Consider the following 26,028-nt stretch of genomic DNA (forward strand, 5'->3'; position numbering starts at 1 on the left):
CTTCGGAGAGCTCAGAGCTCCTCATCGTCCTCGCTGACCATCGTGTCGAGCTCCTTGTCTTTCCGCACGGCGCTCTCCGTCACGAACTCCTTCTGCTGCTCCTCCAGCTCTCGCAGCTCCCCCTGCAGGCGCTCCAGGTGAAGCACCCGCCGGTTCCTCAGCAGGCGGCCGGGGAACGGGTTCATGTCGTTGAAGGCGATGCTGGTCAACCTCCTGCAGGACCGAAAAGAACCGTATTTAACAGATTCATCGACACGGGTTTCTGGTGTTTTCCTCCACAGAATCATGTCACAGATGTGTTTCTCTAAAGGATTAGTTCAACATTTTGGTTAACTAGTTGAGCAGCAACTTGCTATTAATCTGTCCATTATCATCTCTCTGAAATGACGAGAAAAAAAGAGGAAATAATTTGAAAAACGTCAATTAAAATGTCCTGGAGCACAAAGTGATGCCATCAAATGTCGTTTAACTGACCAATGACAAAAGATGTTCAGTTTAATATCAACTAAGAAAGAAAAGAAACTGGAACCGACAAAATGTTCAACATTGAAAATGACTAAAACCATGATTAAAATAGCTGCTGTTTATTTTCAGACTTGCTGAACACTGAGTGTCTGCACTCCCAAACCAGAGCTGCGAGAAAAAAATGACCTGATCAGATCACGTGACGTTTTCAAAGCGCCGAAACAAAAAACCTCGGTCACCTGAAGCGCTGCTGTCAACTTCACTCAAAAGTGCAGATTTGAAACTCTCTCCCAGTTTTTGTTTGACGTTGACAGACCATGTGAAACCGGAGATGTGATAGTTTTAATTTGATAGTACAAAAATATTTATGCAGGCGTTATGCAACAAGAAATGCAACGCCTGCCCATCCCACTTTTACGCACGGATACATATTTTTAATTAAATATAATTTAATTTAATCAAAACTATCACATCTCCGGTTTCACATGGTCTGTCAACGTCAAACAAAAACTGGGAGAGAGTTTCAAATCTGCACTTTTGAGTGAAGTTGACAGCAGCGCTCCAGGTGACCGAGGTTTTTAGTCACGGCGCTTTGAAAACGTCACGTGATCGCAGACCTCTAAGGGTTAATGCGGAAATGTTGTCATTCCCGCTTTTCTGTTCTGCACTTGTTTGTCGTGTAGTATGAAATGTCCTGGCCAGAACGAACTTTGTTCTTGTTCTTGTGGAGTACGTATAGAACTTGAGTGTCTTAGTGTGAAGGACAACTCCAGTGTTTTTAAACTGCGGCCCTATTTGATCATATTTTGATGTCGAAATGACTGATACAAAGAAAAAGGTTTTGGAATTGGTCCAGTCGATCATCTAAGCCGGCAGATTTGAAAGATCTTTTTTGTTTAACTAAAAACAACCATTATGCCGCTTGGTTCAAAGCCACCAGACTCCATTGACAAAAACAGTAATTTTACACAAACTGTTAGTTTGTTTGCGTAATTATGTGTTATTACACAAATGTGGGGTTGGATCCAGACTAACCCTTTAAAACACAAACTAACTGATGGAGGCAGCAGCAGAACAGCAGCTCCTATGTTCTGTGAGGTAAAATCCCTGTTTTAGTGAATGGAGTCTGGTGTGTGTGTGCAGAGAGCGATATAACGGCTGTTTGTGGTTAAACCAAAAGGATCTTCCAGGTCTCTCTCTGTAGGGATCCTTTCCATGATGCTGTCACACACTTTTAGTGATGCTCCAAAGGGTTACATCAAAAGGTATTCTTTAATTTTATGCAGCAATTATATAAAAAAAAACATACTTACACTACCAGGAAACTGCAGCTTGTCAATCAGTCTGTGACTTAATAATGTCACGTGCAAACTAACATTGCAAAGTGCCTAAAAGTTGAATCAATGCTGACAGTATTCAAACTAACACACTGTTTGTGCAGTTTAATTTGCAGAGACATTCAAGTGTTGAAGTTTGATTTGATGTCTGATTTTTTGTTCGTATAAAACACTTTTAAAAAATATTTTAGATATACTAACTGTTAAAAACGTCTGTTATGATGATTATCACGCTTGCTTATCCTGGAACTACACTTCCCAAGATGCTTTGAGGGATGTAAACAGGAAGTGTAATGTTACCATGGAGTCGGTGAGTTAGCTGTGGGCTACAACCTGAGCCCTGTTTTTGCTGTATTTGTTTAGATTTAATCAAACTGGGTCCATTGACAACATGCTGAATTAGCCGTTAGTAGCTCCTGTCTGCAGTGGACTCATTCATATACTGATAATTATCACTGGATTTCTGTGACACTGAAGAAAACTTAAAAACATGAAGATTTTCAAGCAAGTTCTGCAGACTCTTTTTTCTATGGTTTTTAACTATATTTATGGGCATTTATTCTGGAAGGGCATCAGAGATAATGACATCTTCTAGAGGAGTAACTAACTAACTTCCTGACTGTGTTCAAAACGTGACTGAGTGGCATCTGACCGAACACAAACACACTGCAGACTGTAAACCTGATCAGGTCTGGTGTGTCTGTGTTAAAGCTCCAGCAGGTGGCAGTGTGACTACACTCACTGCTACAACAACACAGTGACCACACAACCAAATGAGTTCAGGGGAGACCAGGTGAGCCGTTACCTGCCGTCAGAGATGGTCTTGGTGAAGAAGCGCAGGTACTGGTAGATCTCCACGCTGTCGTGGATCTTCAGGATGTCGTCCTCTTTGTATTTGAAGAGAGCCAGAGCGTACCTGAAGATCACCTGTGACACAAAAACACACACGTGATCTCCAAGGAACAAAAAAAGTTTCACATATTACACACCTGGTGTCTGAATGACTGGTAGGTAATAAAAGTGTTGGAACTGGTCCAGTAGATCACCTCAGCAATGGCTGCAAGGTGATCCTTTGGGACAACTGCACCTGATCACAGTAGGTCCACTAAAAGAGCTTGTTTGATCCACTGACAGGCTCAGAGTGTTATTCTAAGTGTGTGACAGCATCATGGAAAGGATCCCTACAGAGAGAGATCTGGAAGATCCTTTTGGTTTAACCACAGCCGTTATATCACTCTCTGCACACACACCAGACTCCATTCACAAAAACAGCGATTTTACCTCGCAGAGCACAGGAGTTACTGATATACTGCAGCCTCAACTGGTTAGCTTGTCTGTGTTACTGTGTGTTAGACAAGTGTTGTGATGGATCTGAACTAACCCTTTAAAACACCAAAGTCATACAATAACACAAACCAACTAACTGATTGAGGCAGCAGTGGACCAGCAACTTCCATGTAGAATTACTATTTTTGTCAATGGAGTCTGGTGGCTTTGAACCAAGCAACATAATGGCTGTGATCTTACAGTCTACCAGTCATTTTGACACCAGAATATGTAAAAATATGTTTCTATATTGCTGTTGTGTTGGTGGATGGTACCTTGGTGCCCTCGTACAGGAAGGCATCCCACAGTGGCAGCAGGATGTCGCTCGGCAGAGACTCCACGAAAACCACCAGGAACCAGTTGAAGGTGATGAGAGATACGTCGACGCTGTGATCCTCGAAGTGAGCCGCCAGCCGGGGAAGCTTCTCCGCCAGGAAGTCCTTCAGCACCCGCTGATCCGCCTGGACACCAATCAATGAAAGTGATCATATCAAAACTAAACAAGGCACAAGGTCTGTAATCATCACTAACTAACTAACTAACTAACTGGTTATCGCTTGGTTCAAAGCCACCAGACTCCATTGACCTGGCGGCCCCACCCTCCTAAAGGGGGCGGGGCAGAGGACACACCACCTGACACAGGTACAGGAAGTGAATCTGGGTCGCAGGTGAGCAGAGATCAGGTGAACAGGTGTGTGTGTGTGTGTGTTTCCTGACCTGAGAGGCCACCAGGTTCTTGGTGTAGTAGTCCTGAGGCATGATGGTCTCCACCACGGCCACCAGACACCAGAAGGCGTCTTCTTCACTCTGAAGGACCAGCAGAGCGATGGCTGCCAACCTAAGAGACACATGGGGCGTCACAGGACAGGTCACATGACAGGTCACATGACAGGTCACATGACAGGTGAAACAGCACATCACATGTTTATAAAAACAAACACTTTTGTAAAATGACGACATACTATAAAAGTGTGATAATGATTTTTTTGGACCAACACCTGTGTGTACCTGTTGAGTCCCTGGCAGTAGCCGATGGCAGGGTTCTGCCAGGAGAAGGCCAATAGGACGCAGCGGAGCTGCTGGAGGGCGGGGCTAGAGGGCGAGGAGAAGCGCTGATTGGTTGTCAGGGTGCGGTGGAGGTCCAGCTGGATCTGTCTGGAGGCCGGATGAGGAGACGTCCGACTCTTCTCACACAGCTGGAAACAGCAGCTGGATTAATGTGCGGTTTGATAGAGTGTGGACAGGTGTGCACAGGTGTAGGTTAAGTGTAGATCAGATGTGGACAGGTGTAGATTAAGTGTAGATAAGGGGGGACAGGTGTAGATTAAGTGTAGATTCAGTGTAGATCAGGTGTGGACAGGTGTAGATCAGATGTGGAGAGGTGTAGATTAAGTGGGGACAGGTGTAGATCAGGTGGGGACAGGTGTAGATCAGGTGTGGACAGGTGTAGATCAGGTGTGGACAGGTGTAGATCAGGTGCGGACAGGTGTAGATCAGGTGGGGACAGGTGTAGATCAGGTGCGGACAGGTGTAGATCAGGTGGGGACAGGTGTAGATCAGGTGGAGACAGGTGTAGATCAGGTGGAGACAGGTGTAGATCAGGTGCGGACAGGTGAACTCTCCCTGCGTACCTGCTGGTAGCGCTGTGGGTGACTCTCTCTGATCGTCCTGGTTCGGGCTCGGACCACCCAGCGCCACACCCGCTGCCGGTACTCCTGGGGGACGCCGGCTCGCACCAGACTTTTGAGCTCTGGTGACGGACAGAGGTCGTCATCCGACCTGCCGGCCAGGTACTGAGCCCAGCGGCTCAGCAGGGGGTGCTCTACGCCCTCCTGCAGACGAATAATAATAAAGGTGTTAATTCAGCGTTGAGGGGATCGATGCCGGCTTGTCTACGGCTGAGGGTTCACACCTGGTGCAGCAGGTTGTGCGAGCGGATCTCCAGCGCCTGAATCTTTGCCAGCAGCTTCATGTCCTCCACCTCGTAGTCCGGGATGATTTTAAAGCCGTACTCATCGTGATCCCTGCGGACACAACAGAGCTGCTCATCCCACCGTTTCCCACCAATGAACCAGGTGTTCCTGTTATTCCGTCCACCCTGCGCCGGGTTACCTGGCCACGCTGAGCTTGATGACGCTCTTCAGCTCTCCTTTCAGAGCGACCTCGATCATCTTCTGGACGGCCCCCCGCTGGACCGGATCCAGAGATTTGATCTCCTGCAGCTGCCGCAGGACGCCCAGGTAACGGCTCTCCACCTGACAGTTACTGGCCTCCAGGTAGGCACACTGCAGCCAATCAGAGGACAGGAAACACAGCGTGACAGTGAGGCTGTACTTTAGGGCGGGGCTACCTGCTCACGAACCAATCAGAGGAACGAACATCACTTCTGGCTCCAAAAAACCAAGATGGCGACGCCCATAAAGCGAAACTCCAGGCTTCAAAACATCAGTCCACTTCTTATTTACAGTCTATGATATGATTATATGAAAACCATAACCTACTGCTCATTAGGAAATATCTAATATATATAAATCTAAATCTAATAATAAACATAAAACTACTATATATAATGTGGTAAATATTATAGATATCAAAATACACCAATGTTGGTTATTAAAATACTAACAGTGTTTTGGTAAGTTCAGCTCATTTACAATAAACTGCAAGCTAATGTTAATGTTAATGCTAACTCGCTAACCTCTATGGGACATTATAATAGAAAGTTATCAATTTCAATCAATTTCTTTATTGTCATTTTTATGCGCAAGTTAAAAACAAAATAGCATTATGCAAAAACCCCAGCAAGTGAACCATTTAAACCATTTTGTGCTACATTCAGCGCCGTGGCTAACAGGCTAGCGGTGAGTATTCAGCAGCTGGTGAATCATTTCTCACCTCAAATTTCTTCAGAAACAGATTCACACAACGATAAGCGCTTTGCATTGTGGGACACGGTAGGTGAGGCAGACTGGAGATTTTTCCTGAATCATTAAGACGTCCGAGTGTCTTTGGAAAACTGAAGATTTTGCTTTTGTTTGTGCTCGACATTCCACATTTTAGCCGAATCAGTGAGTACTGCCATCACAGTGACAGGCACCAAACAAGCAGCTCCTCCCACCACAGAAGAAGAAGAAGAAGAAGAAGAAGAAAAACCTGAGGAGAAGTGGTGAACACCCACCTTCACCATCAGACTCTTCTCCTGCTCAGAGCTGTTCCTCCACAGCTTGGTCAGCTGGTAGATCTCAGAGTTCAGAAACTTGTTCTGAGTCTTGTACGCCTCGATGTCGTCCTGAGGAGCACAGAGAGGCGTGAGAGGGATTAGAGGAAGAGAACAACAGCTATTTATCTCTCACTTTTCGTTACTCTCTCTTTGACCTGCTCAGGCGTATCCGTGGACTTCCTGGTCTTTGTTAGACCCACAGAAGGTCTCCTGTCCTACAACCGTCTCCTTCCTCACGTTAGCGTGTGCAGAAGAGTCACGACTATCTCTTGTTATAATCACACAACATCGTTACAGTTTATTTTTGACTTCCCCAAACTCCTAAATGTATACATATTGAACTTTAGAGCCCCTCTTCCTTCATTTCTTCTTCTGTGGTTCCTGCTATAAATCCCTTTTGCTCGATTCCCGTCTTCCCTTTTGTACGATAATCCCCTGTGACAGGCGTCCTTCATTTTCTTTTTTACTTATTTACTTTTATCGTAATCCAGCCGATTATTTCTTGTATGCTCTTGTTTCAATGTCTCATGTTTGTTCCCAACAGTGATATAATGTCCACGTGTTGATTTCTACGAACCGACAAAAAAGGAGATATTTTAGCTTAAAGTTGTGGCAACCTGAGCTAACTTCTGTTTCGTATATTTATTTTATTTGCGTAGGATCTGGAGCGCTCCATGGCTAATCTGTTTTTCAAAGCAAGGTTCAAATCCAACAGTGAAATACATTATTTGTAAACTGAAACTATATTTCAGTTTTCTTTCTTTATCATCAGTTCCAGTGGCAGGTTGGTTAGGTTTAGGAAAGGATGATGGTTTTGGTGAAATAACAAGTCAAATACAAATATAAAAGGCAAGGCTGTAACAGTGTTGTTGACTACTGACAGCTGGGTGCAAACAGCCAATCTGCCTTTAAAGAATTTATTAATGAATCCTAAAATAAACTGGCAACCAGTGGATGTGGTCCCTTCTTTTGGAGTGAAAAGTTGCAGCGTTTTGAACCAACTGCGTGTGGTGGACTGATTTCCAACGGAGACGGGGATGAAGAGCTTCACCAGGCTCAAATAAAAGAACTAAACTTGGTTATATTCCTAAAATGGTGGAGCGGGCTGTTAAACTAACATGGAGGTTCTGTGTTTCCTGTTTGTTTACCAAAATAAACCATTAAGAGATGTCGTTATTGTTTTTATTTGTAAAATGATGTTTACTTATATTTCCGTTCAGTTAGATTTAGGAAAAGATGAAGGTTTGGGTTAAAATAATGAGTCAAGTTAATTTGGGGCAGGTGTGTAGACAGGAAATAAAGGTCTGGGTGAGTTCCTTCAGACTTGGGGCTGAAATAAAAGACCGATTGGCTTCTACACTGATAAAAAACATGGTTCAAAGCCCCTGATTAAAAGTGACACGAGGATTTCTGGCTGAGGGTTTAGCATAGTTTGCTAGTATTCATGTATGTAAATGTCTTCTTCACCTTGAGGTTCTCGATCTCCTGCTGAAGCTGTCTGAAGGTCTGAGAGTTCAAACCGCCGGAGGTCGAGACGAACAAACGTGGGTCGGACATGCAGGCGGTCACCTGATCAGACAGCTTTATGATCACCTGACAGGAAACAACAGGACACACTTCAGTCAAACAGAAACACTGTGATCACTGGATCAACACACTTTTATGTACATATACCTTCCAGAGCCTGTGCTGCTAACATCAGGCTGCAGCTGTTCATATTCAATTCATGCACGTAAGATTGTTTTTGCACCCCTGAAATACACTAAACTGACACGGGGTCAGCAAACACAGGTGACTCGCTTCACACACCAGCGACGAGCACGTAGCGTTAGCATGTAGCCTGTAGCCATAAAACACCTCCATCAGGATCTTTTCCAGGAAGTGGTGGGAACAAATCAGAGATCAGTGACACCAAATTACACAGCATCTCTTTGGCAGAGCGATTAATCTAAACTAAGGTGTTAATGAGTGGATGCTGTTGGCGTCTGGGTGGAGTAGCGTGGCGATAAGAGCTCCTCTCAATTTATTGGTGCTGCTATTGTGATTTTGTCGCACCTCCTGCTTGGCGTTGTTCTTCTCCGTCAGCATCCTGATGGTCTCCTGCAGCTCGGCCAGCTGAGCGTCTCTCTGAGCCAGACTCGTCCTCGTGGCCTCCGCCTCCGTCTTCGCCTCCTCCAGCCGCCCTCGCAGGTCGGCCGCCTGCCGCTCGCGGTGTCGCAGCAGCTCCAGACGCTCCTGCTCGCCCTTCTCCGCCAAAAACTCTGCACAGGTTCGCTTCTCCAGCTGAGACGCCTCCAAGGCTTTGTGGAGGATCCATACCAACTCCTGGAGAGGCCACAGCATCATTATTATTATTATTATGATCAGTAGCGGTGGTGGAGGTGGAAAGAACAGATTTATTGATCATCTAAACTGTGTCCATGTTGTCTTTGTTGGTGAAAATCATCCCGCATGCTCTCCATCACATGAACTTCCTTTTGTTACTCAGATGTTTTGACCCTCAGACCTTCATCGGGTAAAATTCAGCATCATACATGAGAAAGACGAAGGTCACCTGAGGGGAAAACCCTCCCGAGGACTCCAGCTACTCATCCTGACGTGCATACGAATGAAGGACCCCTTAAAATACACAACAAATCTGATGCTGAGCTCAATTCTTACCATGCATACAGTTCTGATGTAACGTTAGCGTTAGCGTTAGCGTTAGCTACTGCTCACTGACTGAAAGCTACAGACATCAGATGTTTTTCTTTTTTATGTCAAACTAGTTAATTTATCAACATTTCTTAATTGCTGTTGCTCTGATATGAGACTGTAAACCAATATAACCAAAAGTGCTTCTGGAATAATTTACAGATCCTCCCTTTAACATCACATCACTTTGCTGCTCAGTAGTTTAACTGGTGTTTAGAGCAGCACTTTAATCCTGGAAGTGACAGGAACTGGTCTGTGATACACACGAACATTCAGCAGGAGTTTAAGGGGAGAGGGAGAGCGTGACATCTGATAACAGACATGAAACACGTGACAAACCCTCTTCGTTCATGTTCCTTCTACACATCCTCCCGGATCAGTAGCATTGCTAAACTGTTCAGTATCTGATCACCTTCTGAGCTTTGACCTCCTCCATCAGCATCTGTTTCTCCTGCTGAAGGCGAGACGTTCGGTCCGAGGACGAGGACAGAGTGTCCCTGCGGAGGACCGGCATGGTGGACGAGCTGCGACTCTTCGTCTTCCTGCTGCAGCTGTCGAACAGTGACGGAGACTCTGACCGGCCCTCCTCCTGACCTGCTGGCTCAGCCAATGAGAGGGGAGTGGGCGGGGTCGGAGGCTCGATGGGGGTCTTGGGAGCTGGAGGGACTAAAACTGAGCATCAAATAAACAAAGACGAGTATTAATTTTTAATAAAACAATCACTTGCTGCACTACAAAAGTGATCAACAGGAAAATACCGATGTCCCGAGTTAACACAAGTGAGGCGATAACACAGGGAAGTCGTTTCAACTGTTAAATCAAGTTCTACAAGTCCAACATCGAGTATCAAGTCAAAACCAACAAGTCTGACATCCAATCAGGATCCCAGTTCAAGAGCCAGAAGTCCTTGGACCGGATGCTCTACGCTCCAAGTCTAAATCCAAAGTGAATCCAGATCAAGCCACAAGTCCAAAGGTTTTGAATGTGCGGACTGGTTTGAATTAGCAGTTTTAAAACCGATGTTAGTGCTATAATAGAACCAGTCGTACCTGTAGTGCTGTTGGTGTCTGCAGAGTTCGGGGGAGTCCACGGAGGAGCTTCTACATGAAACACGCTCTGACTGCACTCCTGAGACGACCTCTTACGAAGGCTGTGGACTGAGTTTCTGTTCACACAAAAAGAGATAACAGGTTTGGTCCTTCACCGCAGGCGCTAAAGGCTCACGGGACACTTGGTCTCATTTTCACACACTTTGGCGTCTGAACGAAACAACACTTGGCGTCGGACGTCTTCCAAATCTTTGGAGACAACCAACATGCTGAGGTCACTCACTGGATCTCGATGAGCGGATGTTTGATCGACACATTGGCGAGCGGCGTTCGCTGTGATGGTACGTTGGCCGCCTCCTCCCCCACCAGACCCAGCGGGCTCTTCAGCACCGGCAGGAAGTCGTCTGCAGACACAGGAAACAGAATTCAGTCCAGAAGGAAAGAAACCGATACGGAAAACTCAAACCGGAACAAACAATCGGCTGAATTCAGTTTGACGTCACCTGGAGCCTTTTTGGTGTGAATAACATCTCATTTAGTTTAAATCACAACTAAACAAAATGAATTTCCTCACCAAGGATGATAATAAAAACGGCCAATATGGTTATTTACACCCACATGTATGATGGAAAGCACAGTGTGTTCAATGTACTTTACTTTTTCTATTCGTATTTTACTTATTAACCCAAATCATGATCTTTTCCTAAACCTAACCAAACTGTAACTGAACATTCATGATAATAAAAGAAATAAGTTAACTAGTCTGTCGCTCTTGAACCGACTGGGTGTAAACAGCCGAATAGCGATTCGTGCAGACACGAACGTGATGTGAACTGATGCTTAAATGAGGCGTCAACCAAAAGATCTGAGCAGGAACATAAATGCTGGTTTCTAGACAAATAACATAGTCAAATATTTTCAATGCGGATGATTCAAACTTATTCAACCAAACAAAAAATTCAACTTAAAAGCTTAAACTGACTGGAAACCTTCGCACCATCACCTTTATATCACAGGTGTGTTCTGTTTATTTTTTATGTTATACAATTAGGATTTTATATAAATGTAATTTTAGCTTTATAATCATAATCATAGTCGTAGTATTTATTGTTCATTTAGTTCCTGTTATTCATTATTGCTATTGTTTATTTCATAACAAGGTTTTAGTGTTATTTTATTTTGAAATTTAAAAAAAATCATATTTTAGATTTTGTGGGAAAATGTATCATCTAATACATAAATTCAGTGCTCTGATCTCCTTCATGGTCTCCAGAGGAATAACCCTTTACATTTGGACGATGCTCTTTCCTCTAGCGCCCCCCTCAGGACAGGCTGTGTATGTCCAGACTCTAAAGACGAGATGACCAGGATGTTGTTTGTAATGAAGTCTGCAGCCTGCAGGAGGCACTCAGCAGCACTTCATACCGTCGGTCTGGTGTTGAGCTGAACTTCAGTCCAAACCAAATAAAAAACAAAAATGAGATTGATTCAGTTTTGCTTCTCGTTAAAATAACTTTACTTTCTGCTGTAAAACTCCGACCTGAAACCTGAAGCCGTTGAACGAGCCAGGACACGACTGGAATACCTGAGAACCAGGTGAGCTGCTTCCACTGCAGCACCAAACTCTGGCCGACAAACGGCTGAATTTATGTCCCAACGAACAATATGAAGTCTTCATATCATGTCTTCATTTGGAAGATTTACAAATTTAATTTAGACTTTTTAGTTTTCATCTTTCTGTGTTGTGTTATTAAATCCAAACTGAGGGAAAATCTGTCCTGAAACAACTGTTTTCTCTCCCACAGTAAAAATGACTAAAAACTGAATGAAGTTCTGCATGTGATTGAATTCCATCCTCCTTGTGTGTGTGTGTTCACTGGTTTATATTTAGTCTGTCAGTGTTTCCTCTCATTCAGTCGCCTGCAGCTGATCAGGTCAGAATGATGTCACATCCTGCTGGCGGCGTCCTGAGGATGAGGTCACTGATGATGTCACTGCGCCTTGGCAGAACTGAGCTCTGATAGGCTGCGATTCCCTGATGGTCGTAGTCGGTGTAAAATCGACCCAAACAGGAAATGATCCTGAGATCCACAGAGCGACGCCACATTTCCTGTCTCGCCCCCGTCGCCCCTAAACGTCGACGAGGTCATGACCTGCAGACTGAGCTCGTTAGTTTCGAAAACCTTCTGAAATCCAGATCAGCTGAAGTCTGAAAACATTTTAATCCTCCGCCTTTTCACTCCACTTTAATCTAATCACACACACACAGTCGTGCTTCTATTGTTCTACCATAACCATCACAACTAAATTCCTAACCTCAATCCTTAAAGGATAACTCCGGTATTTTTAAACCTGTGCCCTGTTTATTTTTATTTTTATATATTTGGGGTTTTAAATGATTAGTAGGGACAACAAATGATGAAATCGGTCCAGTGGATCTCCTCCGCCTGCAGGTGAGAGCAGGTGACGATCTGGCTTCAGTGGTTGTGATGTAATCCTTCGTTCTGGGCTAAAGTAGGTCCACTAAAAGAGCTTGTTTGATCCACCGACAGGCTCAGAGTGTTATTCTAAGTGTGTGACAGCATCATGGAAAGGATCCCTACAGAGAGAGACCTGGAAGATCCTTTTGGTTTAACCACAAACAGCACACACACCAGACTACATTCACTAAAACAGGGATTTTAGCTCACAGAACACAGGAGCTGCTGCTCTGCTGCTGCCTTGAACTGGTTGGTTTGTTCCTGTTATTGTGTGATTTTGGTGTTTTAAAGAATCTGAACTCACTTATTAAAAACACCAAATCCACAGAAACTAGTCCAGTAGGTCCTGCGAGTTATCCTTAAATTATTCTCTGAAATTAGATCCGTCTTATCATTTGAGGATTTTCACCGGCTTGTCGGTGCTCCTATTTGTCCTCGTCAAGATTTCTGTGATGGCCTCTACTCAGGTGTTACTCAGGCCGCCTTCAGTTGGTGGAAAATGTTGCTGCTCACATCATTAGAATTATAATTCAAGAAAACCAGATTATATAACTCCAGCTCTGCATTGGCCCCCCCTTCAGTTTTTGCATTGATTTAAAAAAAAAAAAAAGGTAATTTTACGTCATATTTCAGATCTGCAGGTGTCCATCCTGTGGTTACTTTCTCTGCAGAGCGGACGTTTGTGTCTCCACACAGTCAGACTCCATTTCTACCAAATCAGACAACTCTGGATTAACAGTAGAAAAGTAAATAACAGAGTAGATTCTGCCTAAATGCAGCTGTGGATGTTCAGATGACCTGCAGCCTCACTCTCACTGCTGGACGCCGTTTCCCTTCTTTATATACAGACTTTATTTTAGCTGGACATGGGATATTAAAAGTATAATAAATATTATATCTTATGTTATTTTCTGCTCCATTCATTTGCTCTGGTGAGTGATGGCGAGCAACTTCTCTAAACCAGTAAAACCAGTAAATATGCAGAATTAAGAATTTACTGGTTTATGCAGTTTTAACATTAGCACCATTAAAAGAGCGCTGAAGAAAACTTAAAAACATGATGATTCTTAAAGCAAGTTCTGAATTGTCTTTTTCAAGATTTCAAAGTGGATTAATGGACGTTTATTCTCGATGAACATTGGAGGTAACGGCGTCCTCTGGAAGTGTGCGTCACACTGAAGGACTCATACGTGCTCCACGCCAGGATGGTGATTTAAATCCAAGGTTGTCAGACTGGGAGCAACTTTTCTAGAGGGACATGTTTTACTCCGCTGTGTTTATCTGACAGCTGGAGTCACTATTATTATTGTGGATTAAAGGGGCCTGCACACCTACACGGGTTTGTGTATCTGTGGTTAATCAGACAAAGCTTCGCTGGGACTGACATGAGCTCACCAAGCTAATCAGAATAATTCACAACACAACAGGAGAGAGGAGAGTACAGACCCACACAGTCCTGCATGGTCCACTTTCCAGCAGCTGCTTGTTTGGTCCAAGAAGCCTTTTCTCTGGTAAAGAGTAAACATGTGAAGCAGATTAAGTCCCACTTCAGTCAGTCAGACACTCGCTCTCTTCTGCCAGCAGGGTTTTGATAGGTAGCCGTTTTTAACAGTGTTTTGGAGAGCAGTGAGTCACACTGTATTATCTGTCATTCTGAGCCGCTCCCTCGCCTGGAGGACGGATTTCCCAACTCTCCCTGCGAGGAGGAGGAGGAGGAGGAGGAGGAGGAAGAAGGGGGGTTACCACAGGACCCGCCCACTTCCTGGATATGGGCCACGAGGAGTTGAAACAGGTGGAGGACTCTCAAACTACTTTTAGTGGAAATGACTTCACACAGTCACAGACACTGACAGACTACTGAGACTGAAAGCATGAGTTTAACTCGGCAAGTCACCAGTAAACCATCTATCAGACCATTTAAACCATCTATCAGACCAGTTAAACCATTTATCAGACCAGTTAAACCATCATCAGACCAGTTAAACCATCTATCAGACCAGTTAAACCATTTATCAGACCAGTAAACCATCTATCAGACCAGTTAAACTATAATCAGACCAGTAAACCATCTATCAGACCAGTTAAACTATAATCAGACCAGTTAAACCATCATCAGACCAGTTAAACCACCATCAGACCAGTTAAACCACCATCAGACTAGTTAAACCACCATCAGACCAGTTAAACCATCATCAGACCAGTTAAACCATCATCAGACAACTTAAATCAACTGACAAAACCAGTAAAACCATCATCACATGAGTTAAACTATTCATCAGTCCAGTAAACCAGTTTTTTACCTGAAAAACCAACAATTTTCATTGGTTACTATGATCTGCTCGGCTCTGCAGTGTAGTTCAAACAATATATATTGACAGAAATCATAGAAAAGATCATTTAATCATTAATCTAAAATATGAACCATGAAAATGAACACAGGTTCTGTTTGGTCTGACTTTAAGCAGCAGCTCTAAAATCACACCAACATGATGATTTAAGTATCAGCTGAGTGTAGATAGGAGTCTTGGTGATTGGAGGCTTGGTGTCTTACCTGGGGTGGTGGTGGTGGTGGTGGTGGTGGTGGTGTTGTTGTTTGTCGGGTCCGGACAGGTGGACGTCTCTCTGTGCTGCCAGCGTTTCACCTGAAGCTGCTGCAGCCAGTAGAGCATCAGCTCCTGGGTCACAGCCTGGGGGGCAGTTTGATGTCATTTAAAGGTCGAACAGCTTTTTCAAAGTTTCCAACCAAACTTAGTTCAAACTTCACTGAATTTTCAACTGAATGCTTGTTTCCATTCACTGCTGTTGTGTCGGTTGGTGCCGTTAAACCTTTAACCCACCTTGAGTATGTAGGTGCGTTCGGGTGTCTTGATGTGGAAGGTGCCCCTTTCGCCCTTTAGCGGGTAGGTGAAGGTGGCGCTGCAGAGCTCCACCCGGCCAAGAGGCGTCACATCCTGCGGCGTGCGGTAGTAGAACAGCTGGTTCTTCTTCTCCTCGTAGGTGAACCAGCGCTGCTTCCAGGCCCTCAGAGGCCCCCCTTGCTTCTGCAGGAAGCCGCACAGTTTGGGCTCACCTGAAGAAGAACCCGGAGGACGGGGCCACCGCCCCCGGTCACAGAACGCCTCGATGGTGAGGGGCGGGGCCTGGACCGGCGGAGCCAGGGTCGCCGCTTCAGTCAGACGGACTGTCGGAGGAAAAACCTGGGAGGGAGAACGGTGGTTCTGTTGAGCAGGAGGACGAGGAGCCTGCAGGGTGTTTAGGTGAGGAGGAGGGGGATGTTGGTGGTCCTGGTGCCCCTCAGGTGTGGTTGACCTGGGTTTCTCTGGAGGTGGATCCTGCTGGTTCTGCTGGTCTTTGGACTCAAGGGATTCGAGCTCCTTCTGGTTTTGTTCCTTTAGGGCAGCAGGAGGAAGGTCCTCTTTGGTCTTCTGGGTTGTAAGACTGAGATCCTCCTGGGTTTGGTGTCTCTGACAGTCGTCTGGTTTTTGTTCATGTTTTGCAGAAAAAGGATCCCCTGGTTTCTTTAGATCTGGTTTTGGCAGATCTGATGTGGTTAGAAGAGTTGAATCTCCCAGTTTTTCTTCCTCTGTAGGAAGACAGTCTGGTTTTGTTTGACCTGGTTTAGCTGGAGAAGGTTCTTCTGGTGCTGGTTGATCTGAATTTGGTTTGTTTTTTGGCAAAGTCCGGTCTTCGTCAACTTTTTGTTGCTCTGTAGGAAGAAAGTTTGGTTTTAGTTTGTCTGGTTTGACTGGGGGATCCTCTGGTTTCTGTTCCTCAGGGGTTATGTGATCGGGGAGACCCAGCTGGTCTGGTTCCTCTGCAGTCTGTTGGGTCTCTGCAGGACTCTGGTCTTCCTGGTGTCCCTCTGCAGGACTCTGGTCTTTGCGGGACTCAGGCAGACTGACTGACTCTCCGCTCGGCCCGTCGTCGTCCTCAGAAGCCGAGATCCAATCGGCTGGTTGAAGCGTGTCCTCGCCGGTGTGGGCAGGAAGTGAGCGAGACGAGGCAGCGCTGGGATTTCCTGCCGCGCTGCCTCCATCCATCCTTCTAAAAAAAGAAAAGAAAACAGGGAGAGGAGGAAGACGGCAGAGAGAAACAAACTTTAATGATGTTTGTGAGGAGACGTTTAAGCTAAAAACGTCACACTGTGGCTGCAGGAGCTTCGTTTGGACTCACGCTGAAACAGTTTTCACTTCAAAAACCAGACTAAATGGACTTTTACATTCATTCTGACACCACCTCATTCTGAAAGAGCTGCCTCCATTCACCTGTAAAACAAAAAACATCTTAATAATAATGTTTTTGTGCCAGCTGCTACTCCAAAACACAGTCCCCACAAGACACGAGACGATTGATCACATGACAGCGGTCCTGATGTAGTTTCACTGGTTACCAACACAAACCAGAGCTGACACCAAAATCTGTGGAGATTTAAATGAATCGGCTTCGTCCTGCATCTGGTCTCGGGACTCTGCCTCGACGCAGATCAGTTAACTGTTCCTCAACCTAATGAAAATATCTTATTTCAGCCATCAGAGCAGGGGGCTCTCAATCAAACTAAATCATAAACAAGGGGCCAAAATTTAAAACACGGTCGAAGTCGTGGACCAAACGGGCTCAACATTTAGTGAAGAGTCTAAAAGTGACTATTTTATTATCGTATACACTCCTCACAAAAAGTTAGGGATATTCAGCTTTCAGGTGAAATTTCAGGATGAACCTAAAATGCATTCTAACCTTTCCAGGTGAACTTAATGTGACCTTCTCTAAACCTTTGAATGCACATGTCCAACTGTTCAGTGTTTCAGTACTTTCTGCACCAGCTGCTGTTCTCTAACAAGAAGCTTAACAGCAACATTCACAACAGGTTTGATCCATGAATCCACCAATACATTTCCTGCTTCAGGTAGAATTGGTATTTAAACAGTCCTCCTCATCCTGCTGTTCACATTCTGACATCATGAGACCAAGACGACACCTAACAGTTGATCAGCAGCACCTCAACACTGGAGGCTTCAAACAGGAAGTCCTCAGACGGAGGTGTTCACTGAGCTTAGAGGGTCACAGAGTGTCATCAGGAGGTTGGAACAGTGATACAGAGACTGGAAGAGTCACAGAAAGGAGAGGAGTGGACGTCCTTTGGCCACGTCCCAATTTATTGAGACACTGACATGTTTTGTTGTGGTTTACCTACCACTGTTGGTAGATTTTCTTCAAATACATTGTTTAAAATGAAGAAATCACCAGTGCATGCTTCTACTTAAATGCCCTACTTTCATGATATAATATCACTGTAGCACTCATTTTTTACATTTTCCTTATATTTCACCTGAAAGTCGAACATCCCTAACTTTTAGTGAGTAGTGTATGTGTATTTTATTCAGAAATATGAATTTAAACAGCCAAACTCCAACAACCTTTCCTCAATACAATTTTTTATTATTTTTTCTTCTTCTTTTTTTGTTCTTATCCTCGTTTTGTCTCATCGTGTCGTCTTATATTTCTGTTCTTTAATTACGGCCACATGAGCTCGGTTTACCTCCGATACACAAACAGGTAAAACCCCACTTTTCATTTTAGGGCGAGCTGAAGTGTCGCTACAAAGCCGCTGATCGGTGTGTCATTATACCTGCGGGAGGGGGGGGTTGCTGCAGCAGTTCAGTGCATTGTGGGACTTGTAGTATGAGAGGTGGGAGTGCTATTTACCGACGGGCCGTTCTTAAAAGTCACATGAAATTATCTCACAGGCCTGTATATAATTGTATATCAGTCTGACACGAGTTTCTTCATGTTGGGTCTCCCTGAAACTTTTAACGCTGCTGTTCTCTGGCACCAACACTGGTCAACACATTAACAGTACATTAATCAGAGACGGTCCCGCTATCCTGCTATTTACACCCGGTCTGTGGTGTAAAAACAACAAACCCAATGAGTTCCCGTCCAGATTAACGTGGGTGTGGTGGTTTACAGGACGAGCAGCCAGGAGAACGGGCTTCAAAGGGAAGCATCTCCACAGTAATGAGACATAATGGCAGGAAGTGGTTCAGATCCAGGGGAGCGTGACGCCAAACACACACACACACACACACACACACACACACACACAGTTTCAGAAAGTAGATCCCCGTCGTCAGATGGTGGGAGGACGTGAGGACAAGAAGAACAGTTCGCCTGCTCTGCTCGTACCTTCCAGATCTCATTACTGGAGCTAACATTAGCCACATGGTGACGGCCGACAGCGAGGTGGAGCGGGACGGTGAGACCCCTGATGGGCTGGAGGAGGTCACATGATCAACGGATCCCTGTGTGTGACGTCACAAGTGGGAGCAAATCTAAGATGAGCGTTTTCACACACAGGGCGGTGTTTTATCAGTCTGATGGTCTTTGAACACACCAGGGACACATATTAATGCTGAAAAGTCATTAAACAGTGAATTTTGCCCTGTTTTCTGCCTCTCAGGCTCCTTGCTGACTCGACTCAGGGCTGAAAAAGGACGGTGACACCAGTCGGAGACACCGAAGCTGTGCTCTACACTTACATGTTTATGTGTCTAACTTTATTATCCAAACATGTTGCCACTATAATATTTAGACAAAGTCACACATTTTGAAGCTGTTAACTGTGACCTGTAACAAATTTTTTCACTAGGGATTAATGTGTGGATCGTTTTCTCGATTAAAAGCTGTTCGGTTAGTCGTTTGGTACATAAAACATCAGAATATGGTGAAAACTGTCGTCCCAAAAATATCCACAAATCAAAGATGTTCAGTTTACTGAAGAATTTTGACTTTTGTCTTGAAAAAACAAACTCAAAATCGATTAATCACTCATCAAAAACAGCTGACAGTTAATTTAATAGTTGACAACTGGACGATTATTCGACTAATCGTCGCAGCAGTAGCTTACACAGTGTGTCTCACCGTGTCCCGACCTGCTCAGAAACACACCTGGGTATTTACCTGAGGGGGCGTGGCCCGAACACACCTCACTGGGTCCTGTTTGATTGACAGCAACAGCAGAAGAAAACAAACTAAGTCACTGAACTCTGCTGCTGTTTACTTCTTCTTCTTCGTTTGTTTTTGCTTGTTGTTGTTTTCTTCGTCTTCTTCTTCTTCTTCTTCTTCTTCTCTGGTTCGAGTCTCGTTTAATCCAGACTTCTTCTCTTCTCTCTTCCTGATCCTTCCCTCCAGCCGGTTACGATCCTTTCTGCTCAACAAGTTATTTTGAGCACCGCCGGAACACACGCCAGTTCCGGGTTTCCATTTCAAAATAAGAGCTGTTTTTAAAGAATGAATTAAAAAAATAAATCTCGCTTGTGGCTTTTCAAAATAAAACATAATTTCAAAACATTTACTTTTGAACACAATTTAAACCTGTTTAAAGTTTTTAAAAGCACATAGCGAGCATGTCAGATTACTTCATGGAATGTTTTCAAGCTCAAAACCTTTACGTTTTAAACCAAGACTAAGCTCTCAAACAGCTTTTAGAGGAAGTTAAGACCGAACAAAATATCCTCACTCTCCAAAATTGTTCTCAATTTGACAAACACACGCATATATTTTCCTTCTGGTTGAATAACGGCGTGACTTAAACAGCAGATTAAGAAACCACAAACATATTTATTTAATATCATCCTTCATGAACATGAAACTTTCCAGAACAATCAGCTTTATAGAATCATGTACAACAGATAGATACTGAATATATACACACACACATCTGCAGAGGAAAGACATGAACCACCATCACACCAGTCTGACCACTGCAGAGTCCCACTGGGACCAGTTAGACTGAGCTGTGGGACGACTGGTGGACACACAGGAGACTCTCTGCAGCTCCTCCACCACACTTCACAGAGAAACACTGAGCTTTAGTGTCACACCTGGTTATTTTCAATGAAGAAACATTTCCAAAGCAGACTTTAAACTTGTAATGGAGTATTTTATAGTAATTCTACTACTTCAACTAAAGTGATTCTTCTACCTGTGAACAAATGAACTGTGTTGGAGGAACAGACTTATGGGGACATGAGCGTCTGCTGCCACCTGCTGTTCATTCAGAGCATCACATCTGTCAGAGCAGAGAGGGTCCAAAAACATTCAAACTGGAACATTTATGGTTTTAGAAAATAAGTTAACATGTAAAGCAGTTGTGGCATAATTCAAATAATAAAATTCAGTGATGCTGTTGACTGGATCAAAGTCTGATGGTCAAACGAGTCATTTCACAGGTTGCAACGCTCCAAAACATTTATAGGCTGATTTACAGACGTCTCTGGACACTATGTAGAATTCAAAGCTTCAAATCCTTGAGCACTTCCTGTGGGGGCGTGGTCTGATGTTGGGGCGGCCATTTTGTTCAAACTTGTAAATAAATATGATGACACGTCAACATTCTAGATGGTTCTGATGACACATCAAAGACATTTAGAATGTTGACCCTCACTTTGAGTATATAAAAGGTACAAGTTTGAAACTCACCAGTTTCACTCTCACAGATACACAGCGATCATCACAGGTATCAGACACACACAGAGATTTTAGAGAGCGAGAACATCAATGGAAAGAATCAACCATCCCATTCGCAACCGGCCGCGGCGGCTGACTGAAAACAAGCCACTGAGGCAGCCGGAAAGTCAGAAAGACGTCTGCAGACTGACGGCTGAGCTTGAGGATGTAAAGAAGCAGCTGGAGGAGAAGACCAGCTCCAAACTCAAGCCTGCTTCTAGTCTGCAGACTCAGCAGGAGGTCAGCACACAGACTGTAGAGCAGTTTGAGGAGGTCAAGAAGCAGCTGGAGGAGAAGACCAGTGCTGAACTTGAACTGGCCTCCCAGCTGAAGACTCAGCAGGAAGCCTATCAGGCACTGGAGAGGGAAATGAAGATGATGTGCGAGCCGATTGCAACGACCTCCCCACCGGAGAACACAGAGGTCATGGAACGGGTCGACGCTCCTGAGAACATCCAGGAAACAGAGGAGCACATCTCAGCTTGGAGGCTCTTCAAGAAAGCTCTGACGCCAAAACACCGGCACAAGTACAAGAGCAAGAAGAAGGTCCAGGACCTGGACTAACACACACACACACACACACACACACACACACACACACACACACACACACACAGGTTTCCTCCAGGTGCTCCAGTTTCTTCCACATAGACAATATGAACAATAATTGGAATAAAATACAAATAGATAAATTGTATCTGTATGGTTGTATTTCTGTAGAACATTGTTCATCATCCTTCAGACTGTTGTCTCACTGTTCATATCATAGTGTGATCAAACACTGGTTTTCTATGAAGGGTTTCATGTGTAAATTGGCCTAACTGTTGTATTATTGGCTGAAATTGTGAAAACTGAGAAAAAACACATAATTACACTGTTAAAAACTTAGTATGATAACTTTTCAAGCATTTGATTAGTACAACAACAAAAGTGTCATCAAGGTGTCATTGAATCTCTGTCAGTATAAATATCAGAATGATCTTCATTGATATTTGTCAGAAATAACTGAGACACAGCTAATAATGTTTGTGGAGGAAGAAATCTTTATTTAGAGACAGACGTGTGTTATACAGATTGTTTACATGGACACCATCATTCACTGGCTCATAGCTGAACAATCTAAACTACACAAAGTCAAACTTAAACAGCCCATAAACAAAGAAGAGTCGTCATTTAAAGTTCAAAAACAAGACTTTATCATTATCAGGATCCCAAAACAGAAATCTACACTACAAAGAGGATAGTGGGTAGGGAGCAAGATGACACGTCCACTGTGTTCATGCAGTTTATCAGGTTAGATTCTCTTTAATTGTTGTCTTGAAAGCGGCTTTAGTGTTTGTTTTAATAATGTGAGCTCCTTCCTGTAATCTCTCTGTTATTACTCTGTAAATGACAGTCGTCTTGAGGAGGTTTCTCCTGGGTCTCTGTGGTAAAATACATCCTAAACTGGCCTGTCTGCTCACGTAGCTATGTTCGCCTCTGATGTGCACTACGTGGCCGGAAGAACGCTTTGGTTTCTTGTCATTTGAAGGAGATCAGAAGACTGGATTATAATCTGCTCTCTACAGGAAGCCACGAGAGATTTCTGTGCACCTGTGGAGAGCTAATCTGGATGTTTTGTTTTGACCAAATTACTTGGACAATATACAAGATATGGCCAAACTACAGCTTGGATCACTTGGTTCAGACAGCTTGATGTTACATTACAGTCACCATTATGCACTTTATCTTGTGTGTATGTATCTACCCTGTATTTTTCACTCTCCCCTTTCTAGTTTTATTCTTTATAGTGTGCTCTTGTAATTCAGATGTACCTGGCTGCTATAGCAATTTCATTTCCCTGTGGTGATTTAATAATCCATCTATCTATCCATTTCCCATTTTAGCTACAATATTATCAATGTGTCCACGTTGAGTCTAACATCCATCACAATAACAAGTAGCATGACCGCTTTAACTCGTTGCACTGGCCGTCCCCCAAGTGATGAGTTTATCTGAGGATTATTGGCCGGCATACGTCTTGATCCAAACACTATACATTTTAGTTATTCAGCAATAGTTTCCTCTTCCTTACCCACTGAGCCACTGTTCTCAGCTCGGCACTCAGCACATGAATCAGCTCTTCATATGTTAATGCTGCAATGTAGAGCACCAAATCATCTGCATATATAACTACTCTTGTTTTATGACGATGATCAGGTTGATACTAAATAACATCAGCTGTGTGTGATCCTGTACAGACTGAACTATCCAGTCAGTGAGAACGACTCTCCCTCCTACAGACGACACAGAGACACTGAGGACTCAGAACCTGACGAAAACCATTTTGACAAGGACAACTTTCCGAAATTTATCCAGATCCCAAACCCTGGATAAAGAGGTTCAGTGAATGTGGTGTTGAAGGTGTGGAGGTGGATCAGTGAGTCAGAGGAGACTTCATAGAAGGACAGAGTGCCAGCAGGACAGTCGACATACACTCCTACTCTACCAGAGGAGGAGGAGGAGGAGGAGGAGGAGGAAGGAATGGATATTCTTCTGTTATTGTGCCAGACAGAGTAAAAACCGTTGGAGTGGTTCAGACTCCAGGACTGCTTATTCCCTCCAAAAACACTGTCTGTAGTGATTCCTTTCCTGTTGATTCCTCTGTAAGCCACTGATACATCAACATATCCGCTCACCTCCACCTCCCAGTAACAGCGACCAGTCAGACCTTCTCTACACAGCAGCTGGTGGTACCTGGAGAATCTGTCTGGATGATCAGGATAGGACGTCTCAGTCATCAAAAGTGTCGCCTTCCTGTTGTCATCAGACAGTCTGATCTTCCTGTTTACTGTGTTTAAGTCGAATGTGAGTTCACAGGAATCTGACGGAGAGAACGAGACACAAAACAGCTGCAGTTATCAATCGATCACCTGATCAGTGTTTCCCTGACAGGATACTGCAGAAGCTGCCGATCCCACCTATTAAACCTCCTCTTACTGTTTTTAAAAGAATAAATGAATGTATCGATATCAAGAAGTAAACTTCACATTCATGTCCAGCTCAACTATTGTGTTTCTGACTGCTGTGTTGTTGTTCCCACAGAAAAAGAACAACAAGGAGTTGTTGCAGTGAACCTGAGAGGCCAAACTTCACTCACCTCACAAAACCTCTGTGATGCAGGTAAGTTAGCGTAATATGTTGTAGGATTTTAGCCTAATTAATTCTTTATTACATAAATATGGTCTGTTCAGGCTACAGAATGTTTACAGGCAGTGTTGCTGGAGTTTACTGTTTATCCAATATGAGAAAAAGCTGCATTTGCTAATTGAGCAGCTCTTAATTATTCTTTGTTGTCAATATGCAGATTTTTAGTTATTTTGAGCTGTTTAATAATTTAATGTGGAGTTAAAGTGTGTAACTGGGAACTGATTTGTTCACAACATTGCATTAGATGAAAGGATTAATAATGTTTATTTTCAGTGTTCATGCTCTCAGAGGATTAAAATGACGACACCTGTCAGAGACTCATCAGTGATCATCTTCATCCTCAGTAGCATTTGAATGAGTGAAGATGGTTGAATCATAAACACACTTACACTTCCTCAGACCTGGTCTCAACCATCGCTCTCCTCCAGGCTCCACCCTGAAAGGAGGAGGGGGGTGTCAGACCAGCACTTTCTCTTTCAGCATGGAAACATGGACGTTACATCGCTCTCACACACACAGTTCAGTTCATATTTCTGTGTTTACAGACAGTGTTTTGTGTTATTATGGACTGAAAAATTAGATCTTAGTCACACAAAAATGCCTAAATGTCTGTTGAGGGAGGAAAACCTCTATTCTTGTGTTTACATCTAATCTTTTCTCACCAATATTCACTTTATTCTAAGGCTGTATGAACCAGAACCTTTTAATTTACTTTGAAGGCATGCATCATGGTGTTGGCTGACTTTTTGTGTCTCCTCGCTGACACCAGATAAAATAAAAACTACACACAGATGTTTCCAGCTGCAGCTCCTCTATCAGACTGATTGTCGGTGGCAGCAGCAGGCCTCCTCATACCTGAGAGTGTCCAGTCTCCAGTGTGGATGCTTCAGTCCAGCAGACAGCAGACTCACGCCTGAGTCGCCTGGATGGTTGTAGCTCAGGTCCAGCTCTCTCAGATGGGAGGGGTTGGAGCTCAGGGCGGAGGCCAGAGAAGTGCAGCCTTCCTCTGTGATCAGACAGCCTGACAGCCTGAAAACACACACATTAACACACATGAAACAGTCTGATGGGACTGTCAGGGGCGGGAAGGTGGAGTGTTTTTTCTGTCATCGCCTGTAATTTGCTTCCGTCTTTAAACTTTCCAGTCAGTACATTAAAACCAAAATGGCAGACTACTGTAAGGCTTTTATTATGAAGCTACTGCAGCTTCCTGTAGCCTCAGTCCACATGTTGTTAGCAGCTCTTAAATCTTAACCGCATTAAAAACACGTCCAAATAAAGAAATATGAAAAGAAACAGTCACAGACAGCTAATTAGATGAGCTGCAGGTGACAGAACCTTCCTACAGTTTGGACCAGAGTTATTATAGTGAACTAAAACAACACTAACATTTAAAACTGTAAATGAAAAAGTTTAAGGACTTTACATTGTGAAATAAACATTAAAAAGCAAACATTTATAACACAACTAGGATGAACTGTCGTATCGCCATGACGAGTGTTTGAGCCTTTTCTGTGGTGATGATTGTGGCGCTGGGAGCCTGAAACGCTGCAGTAATTGTTCCAGGTGTGTCGTGCTGAGAGGTCCATGGTTTCTGACCATGAGCTAAGTTTTTTATGAAAACACACCATCTACGCTGGAGCCACACGGACATAACTGACCAAACCAACGGTGCATCATCAATGAGTAAGAAACTCTGGACAATAAAACAGAAACTCCTTGAAACTCTGTCAGACTTTCTGTATCTTTAAAACCGTCTCTGA

The 26,028-nt window shown here is 43.9% G+C and overlaps 3 protein-coding genes across 4 annotated transcripts in view; all 3 read right to left on the reverse strand.

The window, feature by feature from the left end:
• On the reverse strand, positions 1-9,578 carry LOC139207006 (TBC1 domain family member 2A-like). The gene is made up of 12 exons (XM_070836629.1): positions 9,455-9,578; positions 8,404-8,673; positions 7,816-7,941; positions 6,307-6,417; positions 5,241-5,413; positions 5,041-5,152; positions 4,760-4,960; positions 4,137-4,324; positions 3,846-3,966; positions 3,404-3,589; positions 2,608-2,729; positions 1-213 (listed from the first exon to the last, which is right to left on the reverse strand). The coding sequence occupies exons 1-12, from the start codon at positions 9,554-9,556 to the stop codon at positions 12-14; spliced, it is 1,914 nt and encodes a 637-aa protein (XP_070692730.1). The 5' UTR covers positions 9,557-9,578; the 3' UTR covers positions 1-11.
• A 354-nt stretch (positions 9,579-9,932) lies between these two features.
• Positions 9,933-14,141, reverse strand: LOC139206838 (TBC1 domain family member 2A-like). Its single transcript, XM_070836433.1, has 4 exons — positions 14,018-14,141; positions 10,375-10,495; positions 10,092-10,207; positions 9,933-9,976 (listed from the first exon to the last, which is right to left on the reverse strand). Exons 1-4 carry the CDS (start codon positions 14,031-14,033, stop codon positions 9,933-9,935), a joined length of 297 nt encoding a protein of 98 aa, XP_070692534.1. The 5' UTR covers positions 14,034-14,141.
• Positions 14,142-22,099: 7,958 nt separating this feature from the next.
• LOC139206863 (NACHT, LRR and PYD domains-containing protein 12-like) overlaps positions 22,100-26,028 on the reverse strand; it is a 39,095-nt gene continuing 35,166 nt past the window's right edge. For both annotated transcript variants that reach the window (XM_070836461.1, XM_070836460.1), the window contains 3 exons: positions 25,121-25,294; positions 24,655-24,701; positions 22,100-23,939 (listed from right to left, as the gene is read on the reverse strand). In XM_070836461.1, the coding sequence (XP_070692562.1) occupies positions 23,353-23,939; positions 24,655-24,701; positions 25,121-25,294 (808 nt within the window). In that variant the 3' untranslated portion in view covers positions 22,100-23,352. The remainder of the gene's footprint in view (positions 23,940-24,654; positions 24,702-25,120; positions 25,295-26,028) is intronic.

The sequence above is a fragment of the Pempheris klunzingeri genome, chromosome 9 (genome assembly GCF_042242105.1).
Source record: "Pempheris klunzingeri isolate RE-2024b chromosome 9, fPemKlu1.hap1, whole genome shotgun sequence".
Classification (NCBI taxonomy): Eukaryota; Metazoa; Chordata; class Actinopteri; order Acropomatiformes; family Pempheridae; genus Pempheris; species Pempheris klunzingeri.